This window comes from Canis aureus, chromosome 16 (assembly GCF_053574225.1).
Source record: "Canis aureus isolate CA01 chromosome 16, VMU_Caureus_v.1.0, whole genome shotgun sequence".
NCBI classification, from domain to species: domain Eukaryota; kingdom Metazoa; phylum Chordata; class Mammalia; order Carnivora; family Canidae; genus Canis; species Canis aureus.
The window spans coordinates 3,495,101-3,517,748 of NC_135626.1; the positions used below are offsets into that span (position 1 = coordinate 3,495,101).

At 40.6% G+C, this 22,648-nt stretch overlaps 1 protein-coding gene and 1 long non-coding RNA gene across 16 annotated transcripts in view; one reads left to right on the top strand and one right to left on the bottom strand.

Annotated features, from left to right (window-relative positions):
• The window catches only part of MAPKAP1 (MAPK associated protein 1), a 249,759-nt gene that overhangs the window by 88,808 nt on the left and 138,303 nt on the right, over nt 1-22,648 (bottom strand). For all 14 annotated transcript variants that reach the window (XR_013353805.1, XM_077850685.1, XM_077850684.1 and 11 more), the window contains one exon: nt 9,444-9,553. Coding sequence is in view for 13 of the 14 variants with exons in the window: in XM_077850685.1 (XP_077706811.1) it covers nt 9,444-9,553 (110 nt within the window). In the remaining variant the exon portion in view is untranslated. The remainder of the gene's footprint in view (nt 1-9,443; nt 9,554-22,648) is intronic.
• On the top strand, nt 3,171-12,159 carry LOC144285525 (uncharacterized). 2 transcript variants are annotated; one of them, XR_013353810.1, is made up of 3 exons: nt 3,171-3,309; nt 5,854-6,011; nt 11,843-12,159. It is a non-coding gene; the product is annotated as an uncharacterized LOC144285525 (long non-coding RNA). The 2 variants fall into 2 exon arrangements; XR_013353809.1 differs by lacking the exon at nt 11,843-12,159 and adding an exon at nt 11,673-11,827.

Here is a 22,648-nt window from a genome sequence, read left to right on the forward strand (position 1 = left end):
AATGCTTATGACACAATAACCAGTGAAAAACAAATGCAAAATCATATACACTGTATGGTATCTTTCTTAAAAATTATTATGTGGATACATTTTTTTATAAGTTCATTTAATAAACATTTATGGAATGTCTTCTATTTGACACTGCTAAACGTTGGGTATATAGTGATTTAAAGAAACCAGAAACAAAAAACAGGGTCCTGCCGATACATATATCTGTGTGAACTGAATTAAAAAAAACAAGGGTTCACACCAAATACGGTAAGAGGAAAACTTCAGACATTTACTTTTTACTTCATGTACTTCTTAAATGTTCAATTTTTTTCAACAAGCATTTAATTTTTTTAAAAAGAAATCTTTAAAAGCCTATCTTTTACCACCCTTTAGTTTTAATATTAATACCAGAGATGGTGGCAGCCTCAAGGTATTTTAATTCTCCTCAAACTGTGCATTCAGCTCTAATAAAAGAAATCAGACTTTACTATATGGTGTCCATCTCTCTACTTCCTGTACTGAGTACCATCCACTTCTCTCCATGACTTAATTCAGGGCTCATCATGTTGGATAGAGTCCTCAAGAGCCTCCTCACGGGTGTCTCTGCCTCCTGGTTTATGTCCTCTAATCGATTTTTATCATGAAGATGGTGTGTTTTCTAAAAGAAATTCTGACTATATTGTTCTTCTTTCAATGGTTCCCCCTCTGCCACCAGAATAAAGCTCAAATTCAACATGGTTTACAAACATGACCTGGTCACGAATGACTACTTCAGGCTCATCATGCTCCACCCTGTTAACTATTATTCTTCTGCTTATTATATGGAACTACATGGGTTTCCAGAAGGCATCAAGCTCTCTCACTTCACTCCTTCAGCCTGAATGCTCTTTCCCAGCCTTCTTCATCTGGTCAGTTTCTACCATCTTCAGGTCTCACCTGGAAGATTTGCTCAGGATAGTTCTTCCTGACCCCCTAAGACTGGACTAGGGCTCCCCTCCCACCATGTGTGATGTGTGTACCCAGGCCTTACACTTATTTCCACTGATCACATGCACGGCATTGTAATTGCCTATTTATTTGTTTGTCTCCCCAACTAAACAGTAAGCTCCAGGAGGGTAAGGACCATTTCCTGGCTTCAACAAAATCCCTGATGCCTACATATAGTATCTGCTGCAAAGTGAGCCCCCAGTAAACAAATACAGCTTTTCTAGTTTTGAGTATATTATCAGGTCTGGCCTGGTCAGATCTGGACACTGCCTAGCTTCTGCAGTGTATCCTTTGCCCTGTTCTTGCTCTGGAAATTTGGGATGTCCATGTTTTGCCACTACATCTCAAAACGTCTCTGTCTGGACTGTCCTTCCTCTCACCCATCTGGCAAAATTCTATTTAATCTTCAAAAAATCATCAAATCATTTACTCCAGAGCATTTTTTCTCAGTCCCCTGCCTCTCCCAGTAGTTTAAGTACTTCCTTATCTATGCTGCTTTAGTAGCTTATGTACTTCTCCTTGTGAATTTGCCATATTTTACTGCCCCTTTTCTGAATCTGTTTTCTCACTGGGTTTCCACCTGATTCTAGCACAGTGCTGGCCCACAGCAGGCAGCAATGGACAGTGACCGCTGAGGTCAACAGGGTCTGTCAGAGCCAGACTCAGAGCTTGAGAGCACACTTGCCCCTTCACACAGTGCCTTGGGTGACTCCTCCCTCAACCTCTCCACGTCACAGCTGAGGAAGGCATGGAGGTAAGTACAGGGCTGCACATTCTGATACTGCAGTTCTGAATTCTAAGATGCATTTTTTCCTCCTTCTTAACATTTCTAAAATCAGGGTACAGCTTACAGTTAGTATGTACACTGAATGTAGTTTTCTTCTAAAAAGCTTTAATAAATTAGTGATGCTCTAGAACTAGTCCCTAGTGGCCCAGAGAAGGTCCTTCCTCTGACTCCATAATGTATGTGCCTCCTGCAGCACCACAGTCTGTCAGGTGAATAGGTCTTTTCTCTTTCTTTCGTTCGGCTTCTGCTTTAATCTAATCCACGTTGGTGACTGTCCCAGATGGAGTGAATGAATAGATTTTGTGATGGAAAAGGAACTTCTGAAAGATTAGCGACTGGTAGGAAGAGTAAACGCTGGTCAAATGTAGTTTTGGCGAAAGATATATATCAGGTTTTTCTGATATGGCGGTTGTGAGAGCTCATACACCTTTCTAAAATAATTGGGTCTCTAAAGTGGTTCCCAAAGATTTTTGCCTGACATAAATTCTCTAAATTTCCAGGCTTCCTAGATAAAATAGTTGACTGCAATGCCATCTTTAACATGCTCTGCTCTATTCTCAAGAAGATCCATCAGGAGCCTCAGAGCACTTCAGACAGGGGGAGGCTCAGGTGGGAAGAAACAACAAGATAAAGAGGCAGAGAGAAGACGAAAGGAGGAATATTTAACTTGGAGTTTCTTGCCTGGGGCATTTCTGAGTTATACATTTAAGCACTTTAGCTGCCCTAATTTTCTTTATCATTTTCCCACTGGGTCAGTGGATATCAAGTATCAGGTCTTTATTTCTTACCCCCCGCCCCCTGCCCATGCATAAGTGGCATCAGCATGATTATTTGTTCTTTCATGAGAAGGATCAGCTTCCCACAGAAATTACTGCCTTTTCGACTAAGAACATTTAAACGATCTTATTTACCTCTTCTTCTTCACCTTCTTTTTCTTCTTTTGAAGGATTACCTGCTATGGCATAAGGAAACCACATGTCTGTCTCTGACTCACAAATTACTTTCATAAAAGAAAGGTTACTGGATTTTCCATCATTACAATTATACAAGAAATAAGACTCTTCAACTCTATAGCTAGAAGATTCTTTAGCTTATTTTAGCCTTTGGAGAACATTTCAGGTTAGAAGAGTGTTAGAAACCTTGCTCCCTCTAAAACATATGGGCTTCTCTTCTCCACAGGGCAGTTCAGGACAGGTGTATGTTGCTTTAAGAAAGCTAGACATAAAACATTAAAACTGACACCAATTCAGACAAACTGTGCAATTACAAAAAGAATTCCTGGCTTTATATCTAGATTCACCACAGGGTTCCTTTAAATGCTGCACTTCCCTAGTGCATTTAGATCTTAGAATCAATGAACATTTCTGTTTACAGAATTTTAAATTTGTTCTCCCATTAGGGTTCTAATAAGCAACATGGTACAATAAAAAGAGAATGGGCTTTGAGGTCAAAAAAGCCTGTGCTCCAATTCTGCCATTTACTTACTGTGGAAATTTGGGTAACTTTAAGTTTTTTTAGAGCTGAGGAAAGGGAGGCTCAGAAAGGTAAGTATATGATTATACATATAGTTCTTAAGAGTTCCTTAATTCTAACGTGCACCACCCCCAAACCTTTCTTTTCTTTTTTTTCGTTTTTTTTTTTTTTTTTAAAGATTTTATTTATTTATTCATGAGAGACACAGGGAGAGAGAAAGTTAGAGACACAGGCAGAAGGAGAAGCAGGCTCCATGCAGGGAGCCCGATGTGGGACTCGATCCTGCATCTCCAGGATCACGCCATGGGCCGAAGGTGGCACTTAAACCGCTGGGCCACCCCGGCTGCCCCCCAAACCTTTCTAAAGTCTTGTTTGTAAGACAGGCAAAAAAAAAAAAATCTACTTCCTGGGGTTTCAGCAGATTAAATGAGGTAATATGTATAAGCACACAAAGGCACTCCATAAATCAGCTCTTTCCCCACTGGAACCACATCTTGGGGAAAGACCAACTCCTCGCCTGACACACAAATCCCCTTTAAAACATTACCGATAATTAATTAATTAGTATGCTCCTTTCTAGGTCTATCTGGCATGAAAGTAAGGCCTACAAGTGAGTTGTTGCAGAGAGTGTGTCAGAGATTGGCCCTGCTGCTGCCAACCTACTAAGTACAGCAGCTCCATGTTAGGTTATAGGCTCCAAATCCCCACACTGACTTCCCAGGTTCTCCACCTAGTCTGTCTATATTTCTCTGCCATATTGCAATGATCAGTTCTGCACTTCTTTCCAATTCTTTTCTTTCTTTGTGTTCATATTCTCTGTACGTCCCTTCCCCTCTTTGAGCCTCAGAGTATTTCACAGTAGTTAGAAGTTTGAATTTTATTCTGAAAGTCACTGAGGGTATAGAGCAGATATGATCTGATTTATACTTTAGAAGATCTCTCGGGCAGCCCGGGTGGCTCAGCAGTTTAGCGCTGCCTTCAGCCCAGGGCATGGTCCTGGAGACCCGGGATCGAGTCCCACGTCGGGTTCCCTGCAAGAAGCCTGCTTCTCCCTCTGCCTGTGTCTCTGCCCCCCTCTCTCTCTCATGAATAAATAAATAAAATCTTAAAAAAAAAAAAAAAAAAAGATCTCTCTGGCTGCTGTGTAGACATCAGAATGGAGGAGGACAATAGTAGAGGCAGGAAAACCAGAAAAACCACTATTTCAACAGTCTGGGTGAGGTCATGGCGATCTGGACTCATCCAGTGGAGATGGAAAAGACTGAGTAAATTCAGGATATATTCTGGAGATAAAACTGAGAGGATCTGCTAATGGGTAAGATGTGGGGACCTAGCACAGGGAAGAATTCAAGGGTCAATTTTACTACTTTTTTAGGGGGGTGGGATGGGGGGAGGAAGTTAAGTATATTAACTACACAGTAATCTGAAATGTTCTCTTATATTAAAATATAGTAAACCGGGGGATCCCTGGGTGGCGCAGCGGTTTAGCACCTGCCTTTAGCCCAGGGCGCGATCCTGGAGACCCGAGATCGAATCCCACGTCGGGCTCCCGGTGCATGGAGCCTGCTTCTCCCTCTGCCTGTGTCTCTGCCTCTCTCTCTCTCTCTCTGTGTGTGTGTGACTATCATAAATAAATAAAAATTTAAAAAAAAAGTAAACCTTTAATAGCCACTACTTTGAATGACACTGCCCTCCCGACACCCCCCCCCTCCCCCACCGCCGCCAAATCTTCACAGCTTAAATGTGAAGGTCACAATTTAAGTGTCAATTTCTTGGGGAGGAGTTCCCTGACCATCCTACATGTTGTATCTTCTCTCAGCCCCTCATATTTACCTTCCTTCTAGAATATAAGTTCCTCCTGAGCAAGGGCCTTGTAAATCTGCCTCCCACTGTCTCCCTGCACCCAAGCATAGGTCTGACAACATGAGAACACATGAGAAGTGAACATACAAATACATTATGGATCAAAATTTACATTTTACATGAATCTTTAATATAAAACTTGAGAATCCAATGATATCATCATTAGCCCTTTTTCTGAACAGAACCCTGCACCCTGTGGTAGCTCTTTGCTCACCTTCTCTGCACCTAGCACTGTTTTAGGGAATAATGTGGAGGTGTCCTAGACAATGTCATTAATGATACTCTAGGTGTCTTGTGAAAATACAGTACATCAGGAAGCAATAAGGTGGCCTGTGACTCTAAACAGAGACGTTAAGAGAGAGCCCGCTTGACAAAGCTAACATTTATCTTTCAAAATCTAGGTGAAATTTTATAAGGGAAAAGCAAAAATGAATGCCATAAGGCTTATTAATAATACCATAAGAACTTTTCAAAAGGATTTTCAGATGAATAAAAATTTGTCTTTTATATCAAAAGGCAAGAATAAAGAAGGGTAAGAAAAAGTTAATATGCTTCTGGTTCAACTTTTCAGCAGATGATAAGGAAAAACACCTCCATTTCAAAATGACAACAGATATTGAAATAGAGCCACACAGAAAACTATTCTGCTTGGAAAATCCCACTTCAAAGCCTTCTCTCTTTTGTAGACCAAGAGTTAACTATATTTCTGTGTCAATGTAAAACTGAAATTGTATCTACCTCCATTTCTTAAGTGTTCCTGCTTCAGGAGGCTGGTAAAGGCTGGTGGGAGACAGCATTTTTAAACAACAACAAAATACTAAGAAGCTCAGAAGATCACTAGCTGATTGTGAGGGTGAACTTGCCAAAAGGAGGACTTGATGAGCTAAGAGCTTTGCTCACTAGACAGCAGGTCAGTATATTTTACCAGCTAAATCATAGAACCCGACTGGCTACTCATATGTCAAAAACACACACACCCGATTGTAAAAATTAGTAAAGAGATTCCAGCTAATTCTTCTCAAATCAGATTCTCCATTTACAATTTTCTAAACAATGGGGCCTTTCCGCCAATGCAGGTAGCTTCCATATGTCAAGTGGGTCAGTAATAAAATGAAAAGCTGCAGAGAAACTTTAAAAAAGATATTTAAAAATGGGCTTTAAAAAAAATGGGCCTTAGCAGAGAACTGACTGGAACACACCATGAAAAGATTAGTTCAGTACATGAATATTAATAGAAAAACCCCTGCAGTGTTCATAAATAGTTATGACAATGATAATTACAAATAATGCAAGTCAAAATTCTAGATCAGTTACAAGAGCCTGTCATGATGGTCCATCTATACCAAGCAAAAATATTTTACAACCCTAAGGGTTTTCATTGACAAACCTACCTACCTAAACAAAGATGATTTCTTTTGCTCAATTATCTGCCACCTTCCAATTTTTTTACAAATGAAAACTGGGAACACAGTGCCAGAGGGAAGGGCAACAGAGTGTTTAAGCCTTAAGGCAGGCATTAAACCCACATCTGGGTTTCATAATAAAATAATTTAGGTTCTCAGTTTATGATTACTATGAAATGGAGAGTTGTATGGTCAGTCTGAAAAAAAAAAAAAGGAGGAGAGAAATTAGAGGTTTGTGGGTAAGCAGCACAAGTGCCCTGTCAGCCTATAAAAGGATTTCTGAAAGCTGGTTCTAGGACAGCTAACCCCTAACGAATAAGCAGTGAGACTTCTCGCCTTCACATGGCACGTGTTGTTTGATCTCGTCTCTCACTTCAGTTAATAGAAGCAGCAAAGAGACAAGTGCTGTTCTGTACTCCATTAGGCTGAAGCTGTTTGAAGAGAGGGCTGAGCGCCCTACTACTGTCCTGGACATGGGGTAAAGCAGGCCCCTTCTTGCAGAGACTGTGCAGGTCACTGTGGCAGACACTAAGCAAGGGCAAGATGAATGTCTCAAGCCTGGTATCTCCTGTCACCAGGTTCTTGAGTTCATGACTAGGTTCATATGTCATAATGTGTACAAGTATTTCACAGCCAATTGTGAGCATTAACAGCCTTTTTTTCTTTTAAGTAAACATACTGTGTTTCCATCTATGACAAGAGGATGTTCTTCTTTTCATTAATTACCCTCCCAAACAAGCCTACTCCACAATACAAAGTTCGAAACCACAAAATACACTGTCTTCACCAAGCTAACCTTAAATAAACATCTTTGCCAAACTGGAGATCCTTTGGTTTCACAAGACTAGACTTAATAAAGCAACAGAAAGAGCTTCTCATTTTATAGAGCTATTTGGATTAAGAAATGGACAGTAATTTATGTAAATACATCAATCTCAAATGACTTCTCTAGTATGAAAAGGAATAAATAATGTAGATCACTGTGTTTTGGTTACAGCAAAGTCTCTGGTGGAAATGGCAGAGACATGTACACAGAGGTGAACATAAATAACCGTGTGTATGATAAACGTGGTTGCTGGAGATGGACACAGATAAATAGGTACACAATTGGAAAGAGATAGTTGGAGACAGAGGGAAAGACACTGGTTCAGCTGCACCTCAGCAATTTCACAAAGGTTTCATGGTCTAAAAAAATAAGCAACAGCTGAATTTCTAATAAGAAGGTTTAAAAAGCTGGTTCCTGCTCCTCTTGGGACAGCCTAGAATAACGCTATCTTTGAATATAATGAATGTGTCACAAAATGCACTACTCTGTAAGAGATTTAGGGACAAAACAAGAGGAAAAAAATAGGATCTTAATGGAAGACGAATGCTTATTAAATATCTTTAAATATCTGAAGCTGTTTAAATGCTATTAGATTGGCATCTAGAACCCCCAAATATCTTCTTTCCCCTGGGAAGGAAAGGCTATGCCTCTTCAATCATCCCTTAAATGTAAAGAGGTTTGACCCCCATGCAATGGATAAAAGTCACCCAAAAAATGAACAAAAGAGGTGTTTGGAAAAACCAGAACACCATTCATCCCAGCTAACGACTTGTTCATTATGAGTGATGATGGATAAAGACTTCTCATGCTGAGATGAAATCAAGATTTATATGCATTGTTTCCTCTCCCAACTTGTGGGAAGATCATCATCATTTAATTCTATCTCTGCGGCCAGTGATGGGCATCCAGAGAGCTGGTTATCAAACGGCGCAGTCAGCTGGCAAAAGCCGAAACGTGCAGTTGGCACATCTGGACGGAGCCGCCACAGCCGAGGGTGAACAATGACTCCTGGCAAGCATCCAAATTGCTTGCAGACGCTAGCAGGTCTCATCTACAACCGCCCCTACCAGCATCTCTCTCTCTCTCTCTTTTTTATGAGAATCAGATTTTCACTGCTCCATTCAATTGCTCTCCTCTGCCATTTTTTACAGCTCTTATCGTTCCCCTGGAATATGGCCTTGAGACAGCTCATCCGTGTCCTTCACTGTGTTATCTCTTCTAACTTTTATTAAAACTTCAGCTTTCATCTGAAGATAGCTAATTAAATCTGGAACAGATTATATGCCTCTCCTTAAAAAGAACACAAAACTATTTTCTTCAACCTGAGTAATGCCTTTTTTTCTCTCTAGAAGATGAAACCAAAGGTGTTGAAGAAGTCTCATTTATTTACAAAGCAATGATATTTGACATGTCATAAAGAGGTTGATTTATATTAAAGTTGTCTGTGGTATGACAAATCCTAGAGCTATTTCTCAAAATAATTATTTCTCAATACTGGTAATATTTTTTCCCTCATATCCTTTAAATATCATAGTTAATACCATAAGCTTATTTTCTGTACAAAGTTGGGTAATGAAGAATCAAAGATTAACAGGTATTTGTGCACATCAAGTGGATTATCTTAAAAAAATTTTTTTTACAGTTGCCCTCATTTAGTAAAAATGAAAATTGTTTTTCTTTTATTGCATACCCCAAACACTAGCAACAGAGAGTTTCCCCTATGGAAAATTATGTGAAAACATAAAATTAAAAGCAGTCCTTCAAATTTAGGATTTGGTTTTCAAGACATCTTTACACCAACTAACAGCTCAAATAGCTTTGCCTTAATTTATCACAAATTATTAATGACAGAGCTTCCATAATCAATATGAACATATTTTTCTCACACATGCCACTGACCCAATCTCTTCCTTGGGCCCAGGGGCAGTTTTAAAAATCACTTTTTTGCTGTAAATCTGCTAACAAAACCTTCCAGCAATGATATCTAAAACAGTATCTAGCCAGCCATCTCACACACACACACATATATATGCGTGTGCATGCACACACGCACATGTATGCACACACCAAGCATTTTAAACTAACAGTTGAGCTTCTATTTCCAGAGTCTCACCTGAAATTTTCTGAGATCCTTTTCTTCGCTTCACTGCCTTAAGCAAGATTTCTTTCATGGTGACCTTTGTGTTGTCCACTTGAATAAGGGAAAATCCATGAGCAGCATTTCTGTAGGAAAAGACAAATATTGAATCATCATTAATATTCAATCAGAGGAATGTTACTGTGGTCTTCACTGTATTGAATAAAATTTTACTGAGTGTACCTCAATGTGCCAATTATTTAAAAACAGACTAACTTCTAATGAAAGAGAGAAGCATTCTGGTATAAACGGTTCCAAGTTAAAGAAAGGTCAGAGTTAGGGAAGGTTTTTCTAATCTCTCTCAAGTTGAATCTACTTGGTCTGTGTGGGTCACTTGTAGTATGGGTTACTCATGTTGGCTCCCAAGCCAAATCCTGCAGCAAGGATTGATAATAAACTTGGCTTGTGTCAGTAGATGTCACTGCAGGCAGATACTATGATCACATTAAAGTTCATGGATCCCTAGAGGAAAACATCATGGAGTGGCGGGGGTAGGAGGTGAGAGGAAAACATTATAGCCCAAAGCAATTTAGAGTAAGGAAAAAAAAAGGGCTCAAACTGGCTAGTAAGTATGTAAATAAACAAATTTTAAACGTATAGTCTGTATACTTCAGTAAGAATGTTTTAATCTACTTAGTCCTAGAAGGTCAAATAAAATGTGAAATGAAGCATAAATAATTACAAGTCAAAATACTAATATTACTTGTAGCTTCTAGCCAGTCGAACTTGGAGGGAGTGATTCATTTAGATAGGAAAAACCTGGTAGGGAACAAGTACCCTAAAAACAGAAGCCCATCCCTGATTGAGGTGTAACTTCACCAAGACTGTTAATTGCAATAGCAAGTATCACAAATACTACTCACTATGCTCGGGCACCAGAACAAAATAGGCCAATTCCAAGCAGTTCATGTAACAAATGGGACCCAAGTTTCCAACTATGGAACATGGGAATTACCACAAGGAGTTTGGTCACATTCCCATTTCCTCATAAGAATCTCAAAGGAGAACACATGGCCAAAAAATATGGCAGAACTTTATATTGACAAGAAATCTGAAAGAAAAGCCAAGCCCCAAGCTAAGCCACAGAAAAGCTTCCCAATGATAGGTCAGGCTGAGAAGGGGCCTTAAACCTAGTTTGGACCCAACCAGGTGGCTGGCTTTCCAGAGGGGCTGTGGGCCCATCTCAAAACGAAGGACCCAATTTGCTTCCCTAATACAAAGACATCTTCACACCCCTCCTCTCCATACGGCTTGCTGTTTAATCCTTGACATTCCATTTGTTAAAAAGCAAAAGCCGACGCTGGTCTAGCCAGCACAATCATCCATTTTAACTTGGTCAAGTTCTTGCTATTGAACAGCAGGCCTGAGAACTGTCAAGCTAATTTTACTGAACACTCTGTTACTGAATCATGCCTGAGATCCAGCCATTCTTTACCTCAGAAGCTGGACCCCATCCCAGAACAATCTTTAAAAGTTTATTTTACTGATCAAAGCAAAATAAGAAATAGCTCTTTTTTTAAAACTATATTTAGGGAGCGATGCAGTAAGTGATACTTTGGCAAGAGCACTGAAATGTAAAGTGCCTTGTGCATTTATAAACTTGGGGGTATTTGCTCTGGCGCTAGGCCAGTGTATGTTTGGAACAAACGCCAATCATCCGCATTCAGGCTTGTCTTCCCCTGCTCTCTCCTCGGAAGTCAGTATGCGCTCCATCTGTGACAATATGTTGGGCGATGGGTGAGTGGGGCCTAAAAGGAACACAAGTTCTCGGGTCTGCACAAACTAGTACTGGGCTAGATCTCACGAACTTCCATCCACCCAGGTTCCACCCGAACTATTTTAGATCTGAGTCTGCTTATAAGTTGCTTACATTCTCTCCTAATCTGCGGCTGGCTGACAGCATTATTTCAAACCAATACGTTTATCTTTTTTAGCAAAGGCAGACTAGAAGCTCAAAAGGAAGCCTTGCATTTGCACTAACTTCCATAAATTAAAAGTTGTCCTTTTAAAAGATTTTTGAACAGAGGAAAATCCCTAGTCTGTATTTTTCTGTCATTTTACCAAAATGTACCTGGGTGACAAGGTTAAAGCAAGCAGAGGAAATCCCTGGCACTTATCATCCACAGGCATTACTGATAAATTGTGTGGTGGAGGAATAAAGGATTACCTTCTGTATTTTTTCATTACACTTTTCTTTTGTTACAGAATACATAAATCCATTGTGGCACAATGTAATATGTATCACCATGCTACACCTGCGGACGCTTCCGAGCGGCTGCCATGTCTGTGCAGTCAGGAATGATAAGTGAACCACCCGTGAATGTTAACGATAGTGATCATTCTGAGGTAACTCGGCTCTCCATCTTCCTTTACAGCCTCCGTGCTGCAGCCAGGGTAGCAAGGTTCATGAGAGGAAAATGAAAACAACAGTGGAGGGAAGGGGCGCGCCTGGCACTCAGAATGTGCCTTCACGAGTGTGCGGTATCTCACTCTGGGGCTCCATTTCAGTAAAATTGTGCACGTTAAAAGGAGAAAGAGGTTGTGACCTGCGCACTGCACACTCAACCAGACCCGATGAAGGCTTCCTCAGGTCAGTCTCCCACTCCACTTGCTTCTCTCTTTCCACACAAACACCAACTTTGGATCTTACGCGAAGTCTACAGCACTTAAGGGGGGCAAAATGTTTCGAAAATACAAGAGCACAGAACCTAAGTGGTTCTCAAAAGACCTCTAGGTGTAAGTGTTAAGTTATGCTCCCATTTAATAAATGGATATGGAGACTTGCTCCCACAATTTTCAGCTTGACTTCCAAACGTTCTGGGTTTTATGCCTCATTTCTTTATATCCAGAAATTTTTATGGGCTTTCTAAAAAGTCTATAGAAATACATCTTGTGGAGCTGCTTTTATTCAATGCTGGGCTTTGGGTCTGTGATTGAAAAGACACTGATCTCGAGGGAAATGTTGGAGCAGGTAAGTAGGGGGCCAGTCCTGCCTCCCTTCTGTGTGGCCCTACATTCCAGTTTCTGAGTTGTGACCTGTGTTGAGGGTGACTAGCCCTTGGACAGACAGGTGGACGATAGACAGATGGATGACAAACCTTGAGGCCTGGCTCAGAAACTGCTCCTCCTCCTGCTCCCCTCATGGACAGCTTGTTTTCCACCGCAGCAGGGCACTGGGGGACAGTGAGCAGAAGCAGCTGCCCTCCACAGCTCCTTGGGCTGCCTGTGCTGGGCCTAGGATGAAGCGCCCCTTCAGGGAGCTAAATGCTGCCAGGAGTGCTTCAGTCAATTCAAAGTTAGGTCCTGTCAAGTCTCGTAACCACTGAAAAACGTATGGGCATTTTAAAAAGAGATTACTCACTTGAGGAATTCAGCTCTGTCCCAGTGCAAAGCCACTCAGTTACCAGAGGGAACTTTTTATACTCACATTAACCTAACACGATGAGCATTTCTCTGCTAAATATTAAACCAGAGGTGACAGGGCACAGGTCCTTATCTGAAAAGCTTAGATTCTACTTATAGGGACAGAGCTGGAAGCAAAACTCAAGTTGGAAGGCAACATATTGGAGAGGAAAACATATGAGCTGGGAGTTAAATACCCTTTGGTTCAAATTTTGGTTCCACGGCTAACCAAAATGTTGCCCTACATGTGGTAATAACCTCAGCTGCATCCATGAGGTGAGGAGGCCACTTAATTGTCAGGGAGGATAAAACAGACAATGAATGCCATGCACCAGGCATTAAGGTTGGCAAACAGTAACAGGAGCTTAAAAACGTTAGTTCACTTGCCCAAGTCATCACTCCAAGAGAAGAGGCCCCATTCACCCCCTCTCTCCTATTCCTTCAGCACAGATTGCTTATTTGGGGGAATGGATCCCAACCATTGCTTATATTTGGTAACACAGGGCCATTAAAATGTACAATTTGCTGGGCATGGTGGCAATAGTCAGGGACACTGTAAGCAAGCAACCTCTGGCCCAGGCATCAAGCCCCCTCCAAAGCTCATGGAAGAGTATTCAGCTCCATTTTCAAAGCTTTCATTTCTGGGGGAATAAGCCAGAGAAGTGGGTATATTGTACCTCAGCTTAATTTACTGGCTTTGGATGGGAATGATGGAAGTAAAGAATCATGGTGGTGGTGCAGAGAAATTCAATGAGACTTGTGAAGAGCTTTTTGAGCTGCACAGTACAAGTTATTATTCAATAGTTACAACAGTGACAACAGCAACCACTACCTACTGAGCCTTAACTATGTGCCATGTGCAACGTTAAGCTTTTAAAATCTGTATCAATTAATTGAATCCAAAAATAGGTGCTTATTATATATTCATTTTACAGAATGTGAGGCTGGAGGCATTGGGGAATTTACCTGAAGTCACTCTATTAAAGATCTTAATTTTGAATTCAGAAATCAACAATATGGTCTCTAAACCAAGTAGCACAGTCCAGTGGGAAAGGAAGACAGAGAAGCAAAGAATTGCAGTGCTATGTGATAAGTACAAAGACAGAGGTGAGCTCTGAGTGCTACCAAACACAGAGGCACTTAACCAAGCTGGAAAAGGGTAAGGGAATCAGAGAGCTTCTTAATGAAGAGGTCTTAAAACAAGAGATCGTTTAGTTCTGTATCATGCTAAAAAAGCTGGTGGTGACCAGAAGGCAGCAGAGCATAGCAAGCTCTGGAGTAGAGCCTACTTTGGAGTCCCAGCCCTGCCTTCCTGGGATAAATGGATAAATCTCTCCCTCTCCAGCTTTCAGCTTCCTCATCTACAAAAGAGGGATAATCCTTAAAGTATAAGATTGTTATGAGGTCTAAATATTTGCAAAGTAGCTAACATAACATCCATCATATGATAAATGCTTACTTAATATAATAACCATGGCTTTTCTATGTACAAGGAAGTGATAAATGAGATGTAAGTTGTCAACATTTATTGAGCACTTACTTGTTCATTTCATCCTCCCAGAAAAAGTAGGTGCTATTATCAGTCCCATTTTATAATGGAGGAAATTGAGGTTGGGCAGGGTTATGACACCTGCCTGGAGTTACACCCAGGGCAGCCAGACCTCAAAGCCTGAGTTTTAAACCTCTCTACAGCCCAGAAGAGAGCCTTGAGGACTCAAGGTAAGAACAGACTTTCAGAGAGCACATCCTCAAGATAGGAACTACTGGCCAGGCAAAGGTTCAACTTACACTGTAACACTCAGTTTGATTATAAATGCCCCGACTCTTACACTAGCCATATGAACTATGAGATCCCTTTTTAAAAGCCCTTGGAGAATATCATGGTTTCCTGAGTCACAGTCTCAGTTTGTGGGAAAAGGCTGCCAAAAGCAGGACTCGATTCTCCACTCCTGACCAGGTCATAACAATGATGAAGACACACTCCTACAGTTCCCAGCCTGCGCTGGTCCCAATTCCATGCATGTTCATTCTTTAGCACTTCAAAGTAGAAAATGAAAATATATGAGCAAGAGAAAGCCTTGTAATAACTGCAGCATGCCTGCTTTAAAGCAAGTCCTTCGGGTATTACTTTATCCATAAAGAGAGTTTACACTAGTGTGAGTGCCACATTTTGTTTCCCCTTGCACTGACAAAAAAATTTTTTTTAAAGATCAAAGAGTATTGTGTGAGTATGTGATGTTTGACATTGGACAAAGTACTCTTTTTCAAAACAGACATTTTCCAAAAACATAACTCGCTAGACTAATGGGCAGTGAGAAGCCAAAATGACTGCCCTCCACCTTCTCCTTGTGTATCTTTGCCAGAGTCCTTGGGACTTGCCAAATCCGGTCATGCCTGCTTAGCTTGCTCGACTGATTGTGCCAGAAAAGAAAATAAGACACAGATGTATTTGAGCTCTTTGAGATGCCAGTAAGAGAGACAGCTAATGGCTTCATTTCGACCCTCCCCTTCCAGCTGGGCACAGGTGGGGGATAATGAGGTCCCTCTCCCTAATCAAACTCAATTATTTACTACTCTATATAACCACAAAGACATTCACATTCAGTTCAGAATATAAAACACACCGTGGGCTACTTCCAACCACTGCCACTGGGTATTTATAACAAACTCAAGTGGCTAACAGTTTGCCTTGGCAGGAGTTTAAGTGTGTAAAGTTTTGCAAACTGTTTCTGTTCAAATATGTCCTGCTGAAATGGGGTCCCAGGCGGGGTTCCATAACTGTCAGGTCAGTGAACTGCATAACATCTGAGAATGTATTCACCATGCAGCGCAGACAGGATCTGGAAATCAAACGCTTCGTTCTATTGCAACCTTCTGAGAAGCATCACAGTTTTTTCAACAGTAAGACTGACATTGTATTAATAAACATTACAAGTCACTAGCCTGACATGTACATAGCAGCAGCTGACAGACTCCAACATAAGCTGAGGGGAGAACAGAGGAAATCAAAATGAGACATAGTAACTAAACATGGCCAAAGGGGGTGGATCATGAAACAAATCACATTAATGTCAGAAATGTGAGTCCTAAACTTTAAGATATAAAGCAACTAAAGCAACACTCTAGTGTAATTTTTGGATACCAAAGTAAGTTGATGGCTATCTAAAATGTGTGCTTTTATTGTAGGAACAGAGAGTATCCTGGCACAATTTCAACAGACATTCCAGTGAGCAAAACATACATATTTAGCTTGTCTGACCTTTAAATTCTTAGAAGTATGTAATTAATGCTTTCCATCTTTATTACTTGCTCCAATATTTCTGTCACTTCAAACAGACACGAAGAAAAATCTTTTCTTTTCTCTAGACAGTAGCTGTTGCCAAAAAGGAAATCAAGTCAGATTCACAAATACAAAATTAAACAGGCTGCATATGTTACATTTCTGTGCACGAGGACAATCTGGACAATGAAAATGTTTGCTAATACAACAGAATGAAAAGAAACAACACACAGTTGGTCTTCTATGACTCGAGCAAACAATAAATAAGATAATTTATACCCATATTGTCAGGCTTTGTTACAAAGAATACAACAGGCATCTTCCCCCCACACACACCCCCTTAACCTATTTTAGCTCTGCCTTTACCAAATGTATGACCTTGAGCAAATAACCACCTGTCTCTGTTCCTCAGCTCATATATTATAAAAATGAGTTTCTTATAAGGAATAAATGAGATAATGGCTACTGGGGCACCAAACTAAGTGTGCAAAAATGCTCATTTCCTTTTTTTTTTTCTCTTCTCCAGACCACAAAGCAGTATCACATAAGAGTTGGAGAGGCTTCAAACTGATGATATCCTTTCAAAAAGGTCTGGTTGCTTGGGGTATACTCTGGAGATCTCATCAAGATGGTACACTAAAACTACCAACTCTTTTCAAAAGCCCTCATATAGCCAAGAGCAATTAATCTAGGGCACACCTTTTAAAAAGTACCTAATCTTTCCTTTTATACAGAGCCAACAGAAGCCACAGCAATCTCTGGCAACTCTCTGGGCCACAATGCCCAAAGCAGTCCAGCTTCTGGTGGAAGGCCCTCTACCAACTAGCCAGTGGTCCCTTTGCCAAATAGCAAAATCTTAGCTGGACTTTATTTGCTCTGTTCTATAGCTATTTGTTAGAAATATTCCTTCCCCATGTCCACCTAATATAACAAACAGTATAAGTAAACACATGTATTTAATGTTCTGACTGCTGACTTAGGGGGATTCTGTCCATTTTACTGGTTTGAACTTTTCTTCTCTTTTTAAAACCCTTCTTCCCCACTCCAAAGTAGGATCCCAGTGTGAAATGTTAATATCAACACACGTAATGACACCATCACAGCTGCTGTTGTGACAACAGTACCATTTTATTTTATTTTTTTTATGAGTAAATGACATGAACATGTCATATCATTTTTTTTTTAATTTTTATTTATTTATGATAGTCACAGAGAGAGAGAGAGAGGCGCAGAGACACAGGCAGAGGGAGAAGCAGGCTCCATGCACCAGGAGCCCGACGTGGGATTTGATCCCGGGTCTCCAGGATCGCGCCCTGGGCCAAAGGCAGGCGCCAAACCGCTGCGCCACCCCGGGATCCCAACAGTACCATTTTAAAACTCAATTCAGTTCCACAAGTTCTAACTGAACTTGCCTTGTGCTGGGGAATTTAAGAAGAGGGACAAAGCAGGCTCCTCCCCACTCCAAGATCTCATCCTCCCTTGTCCTACTATGTCTAAAGGCCCAGCAGGCCTTGGCTTGGTCACTGCTGGCAAGAAGCACTTCTTCAGATACTGGGAACCAGTTGAGATCTAGTTATTTAGTTTTGGGAGGTAACCAGATTCCCTCATTCCTCTACTTCTCCCCTTCCACATTCCTGATATCCATATAACTTCAATGTTTAGGCTCAGAGCAGCTAGCAGTCAACAAGTTAGGGACTCCTGTTTATATACACATTGGATCTGTCCAAAACCAATTACAAACAATGGGTATCTTAGAAATCCACTTGCCTGTCTGGTGAAGGAGAGATTTTCCATTAGCATGCTCCTAATTTGCAAACTGTTAGTGTAATCCATTCTCCCTCCTCAAACAACAACTCTGTATCCAGGAGTTTCCTGGAACAAGGCCGGGGAGGAGAAAGCTGGTCTCGTGCCACCAACTCAGTAAGAACATCAGAACTCATCCAGCTTCATATTCTTCTCCACAGAACAACTGTGGGACTCACTTAGGATTAACTACTCCTCTTTTTAAAATTTTCTTCCAGAAAGAGAGAGAGAGAGAGAGAAAGAACACATGCACATGAGCGCGGAAGTTGGAGGAGTTGGGGGCATAGGGGTAGGGGCAGAAGGAGAGGGAGAAAGAGAATCCCACGGAGTCTCCACACCTAGCACAGAGCCTGAGAAGGGGCTCAGTCTCATGACCCCGAGATCATGACCTCAGCCAAAATCAAGAGTCAGATGCTCCTCTACCTACTGAGCCATACCCAGGCACCCCTCTCCTCTTCTTAAAAATACATAATTCTATAACTTAAAGTCACTACCTTGCATGATGGAACAAAGTGAAAGTTTAAATTTTCTTTTGTAGGAAGAAACACAGCTCTATTTTTTAATCTTTCTAGGATAGATGTGTTCATTATATAATAAATAATCCAAGTAAATAAGTAAATACGTAATAAACAAATAGGACAACCCGGGTGGCTCAGAGGTTTGGTGCCACCTTCGGCCCAGGGTGTGATCCTGGGGACCTGGAATCAAGGCCTGTGTCGGGCTCCCTGTGTGGGGCCTGCTTCTCCCTCTGCCTGTGTCTCTGCCTCTCTCTTCCTGTCTCTCATGAATAAATAAATAAAATCTTTAAAAACAACAACAACAAATAAACCCCATATACACCTTTGTGTGAATTATTCTGACAGATGTAACAAAAATAGCAACTATGTAATACTTCCTACATACCAGGGTCTGAGCTAACTTTCTCATGGTAGCATTTCCTACCTAAGGTTCAAAGGCCCCCACGGTCAACAGACGAATTCACAGGCTAGGTTTCAGAATTTTAAAATTTTGCTTTTAGTTTAATGAAAATCATGAGCACACACACATATGTATCATATAGATGATGTATATTTAGAAAAGCAAAATTACATATAGATTACATATATAATAACTTATATAAGCAATAGATATATAGATATATAGATAGACAGATAAACAGGTAGAGATGTAGGCCATTTCTAGCCTTCCTGTTCCCCATTCTCTACCCAGCTTGGGGAGCTGTGAATCACTACTTAGAGGAGAAACACCCAGGAGAGCAACCCAACCTTCGCCAGATAGATCTAAAGAAATAAACTTACTAGGATAAGCTAGGGTCAACAAATCTATCCCATGCCTGTTCATTGATGTATTGTTGTCTATGGCTACTTTCTTGCTACTATGGCAGAACTGAGTTCTGTATGTATGTATGTATGGCCCACAAACCTAAAATATTTACTAGTTGGCCCTTTATAGAAAAAATCTGCCAACTTGCTGGATGAGCTGGTGAGATTTGGGGGGTTTTGTATTCCAGCAGCTAGTGATTTAACATCACTAATAGATTCAGTAAAAAAGCCAAATGACATCACTGCAAGTCTCATGCAAAAACAGTTTGTTGAATAGAGAAAAGTGATGGGAGAAGAGGGCACAAGTCTCTATGGAACAGGTTTGTTGACCTCTGAAGAATTCAGGCTCTGAGTGCCCAAGTCACACTGTGACCAGGTATCAATCAGGCAGAGAATCCAACTAGGTACAGACCAATTGACAAGAGCAAAAGGTAGAGTCACCAATCATCCTGGTTCACTAGGGGCTGAAGGTGGTGCTTCTGGGTAGAAGACTTTGAATTTCACAACAGGGAAAGTCCTGGACAAACTGACATAAATTGGTTATTGTTGCAGAAATGTTCTTTACTTTTCCAGTAAAGCACATTTAAAATTGGGGGGGAGGGATGCACTATAAATCAACTGGCTCATTAAAATAATGGACTAGTAGTTAAAAATACACTCAGTGTTTAAAAGGGCAAATATTAATATGGTAGTCAATGTTTCATATGAAAATAAAAAACCTCAAGTTGACAAGTAAAACATTTAACACCCATTAAATCCAACATCAGTGATTTAATCTGAGCAAAACATCATCTGTTGCATTTCAGTTGTTAATTTGTATTTTATTAATGTTATAGTTTTATTTGTATTTAATTTATAATTTTGTTTGGATTACATAAAGACATGGAATTTATAGCTAGAATTTTACATTTAAGTGTATTTAAGCAACATTATAATAAAACAAATTTGGGCAAACACTGAGGCTTCAGGAGAATTAATTTTCCTTTAAAAGATGTCTGTGTATTACTTACATTTAAGAAATTTCCTCATGACAATTCCATGAGGTAGTTATTATTTCCCTCATTTCACAGATGAAGCTGAGGCTACAGTCATATAGCAAGTCACCAGTGAAACTGAAACTTGAGCCCATATTAGCTGAAGCTCAAAGTCTGTGTGGCCTCACTTGGAGTGGGGAAAGATGGTCTATGGAAGGTGTGAGGGGTGGGGTGAATGGTGTGAGGGCCTCTGCAAGTCAGAAAGCAAGCTGGGAACATCATGGTATTCAAAAGGCAGGAATCGGCCTGTGCAAGAAGCTAGGTGGGCCCAGGAAGTGAGGCAGGACAGAAAGTTTGGCCAGGGGCCCTCCTAGCAGCCCACAGACACCTGAAGATTCATTCATTCCTTCTCTATGAAGCCCTGCTGGCTACTAAGGACATAGAGATTAAATAAGACTGTGTGTACCCTCTCTTCAAGGAGTTTATGGTCTTGCTACTACCTCTTAAAGGATGTCTTCCCATAAGAGGACTGATTTGAATTCTACAGATCTCCAATGTCTACCCCTGTGCATACTTAGCAAAAACTATCTCAATAATTTTTCAGTCCAGCTGGGCAATGTCTACCCACATGCTGCCCCTCTCTGCTACAAAACACAAAGGAGGGGAAGAAGAAAAATGTAGAAGCAGCAGAGATCTATTCAGTTGAGTCAAGAAATATTTGTGGTGGGCAGCCCCAGTGGCTCAGTGGTTTGGCGCCACCTTCAGCCTGGGGCATGATCCTGGAGACCTGGGATCAAGTCCCACTTTGGGCTCCCTGCATGGAGCCTGCTTCTTCTCTCTTTGCCTGTCTCTCTCTCTCTCTCTATGTCCCTCATAAATAAATAAATAAAATCTTAAAAAATATATATACCTGAAAAGAAAATGGATTCAATAAAAATTATTAAAAAAAGAGAAATATTTGTAGCATACCTATCACAGTAATGGAGCTATGCTGGGTGCTGTGGGACATAAATAATACAGTTCTTGCCCTCAAGGGTTTCCTAGTCATAACAACAATAATTGCTATAAACACTCAGACAATGCTTACCTAAGTCAGGCACTGTTCTAAGTGTGTTACATGTATCAACTCATTCAGTGCCTACCATGGCTCTATGAGGTAGGCATTATTGTTATTACCCTCATTTGACTGGGCAACAAAAAAAGTTAAGCAATTCATTGAAGATTACACACACACTAGTAAGGGGAAAGTCAGCATTAGCACCCAAGCATTCTGGCTTCAAGACCACCGTGCTTTTACCTGCTACACTATAATATATAGTAGCTGAATGTTGGCCTTAAGACAGTGGGATTCACTTGAATGATGAGACCAGCACTAGATTCCCCACCTCCATTCCAACCCTCAGCATAGTATTGCAAGAGCATGGACTTTTCAGTCGGGCATGGGGACGAATCCAGGCCTGAAAGCAATACTTGTCAGCTTCAGTTTTCACGTCTCTAAAATGGTCATAATAAAAACCAGGCTATTTGCAGATTAAGTGGAATAACATATACATAGCTTTCAATTAGAAAATACAAATCCACTTCATATTGTCAAAACCTAGCTCCCTCTTCCTCGTTTGGTTCAGTGTCTTCCCAGACACCCTCTGCCCATTCTCCCCTGGAAGAAAGACACAAGGGGCCCTTGTTAGGGGTTATTTTGTTGGGATTTCACTCTCTGAAACTTTGGACACATCCCTGGAGACTCTTAAAGGTCTGCTCTGTCTTACATTTGTAGGATAGCCTTTTCTAACCTAGAATATAGACCAGCAAGGTGAATGGAAGGTTGCTGAAGCAAGAAAATACACATAGGGCAAATGGTCAGTAATCTGTATTATTTCACCAGACAAATGAGAAAAAGAACAGAAAATTTAGTGACACTTTTTTTCTAAATGCTCACATATAAAGATTTTACTTTACCTTGTGTTTTCAGAAACACTCTAGACATGTTGAATAAGCTCTCTTGAACTTTAAATAAGAAAAAGGATTGACTGGGGTATGTGTGTTTGGCAGTGGGGGTACAATGGTGGTAGTAATTTAGTAAGAAAGTAAGAGTATTAAGTTCCAAGCAATTGTTGCTACTCTCCGCCTCCCCCCCACCCCCGCCATTCTCCAAAAGCTGAGATTCATATGAAGACCCTGTGTAGTCTTCAGATGCTTCTTCCAGGAAGGTATGTCCTGCCTACCCCCGAGCCCCCTCTATGGAAAATCACTGATTTAAAAACTCAGGTTTTTAAAAGGACTTGTTCAAAAAAATGTGATGGTCATATGTTAATATTTATGTAGTAAAAATTATGCACTAATGAGAACAACTCTTCCAGTCATTTATAAATAAACAACAAAAATGCAAGTGGAAACTACTGA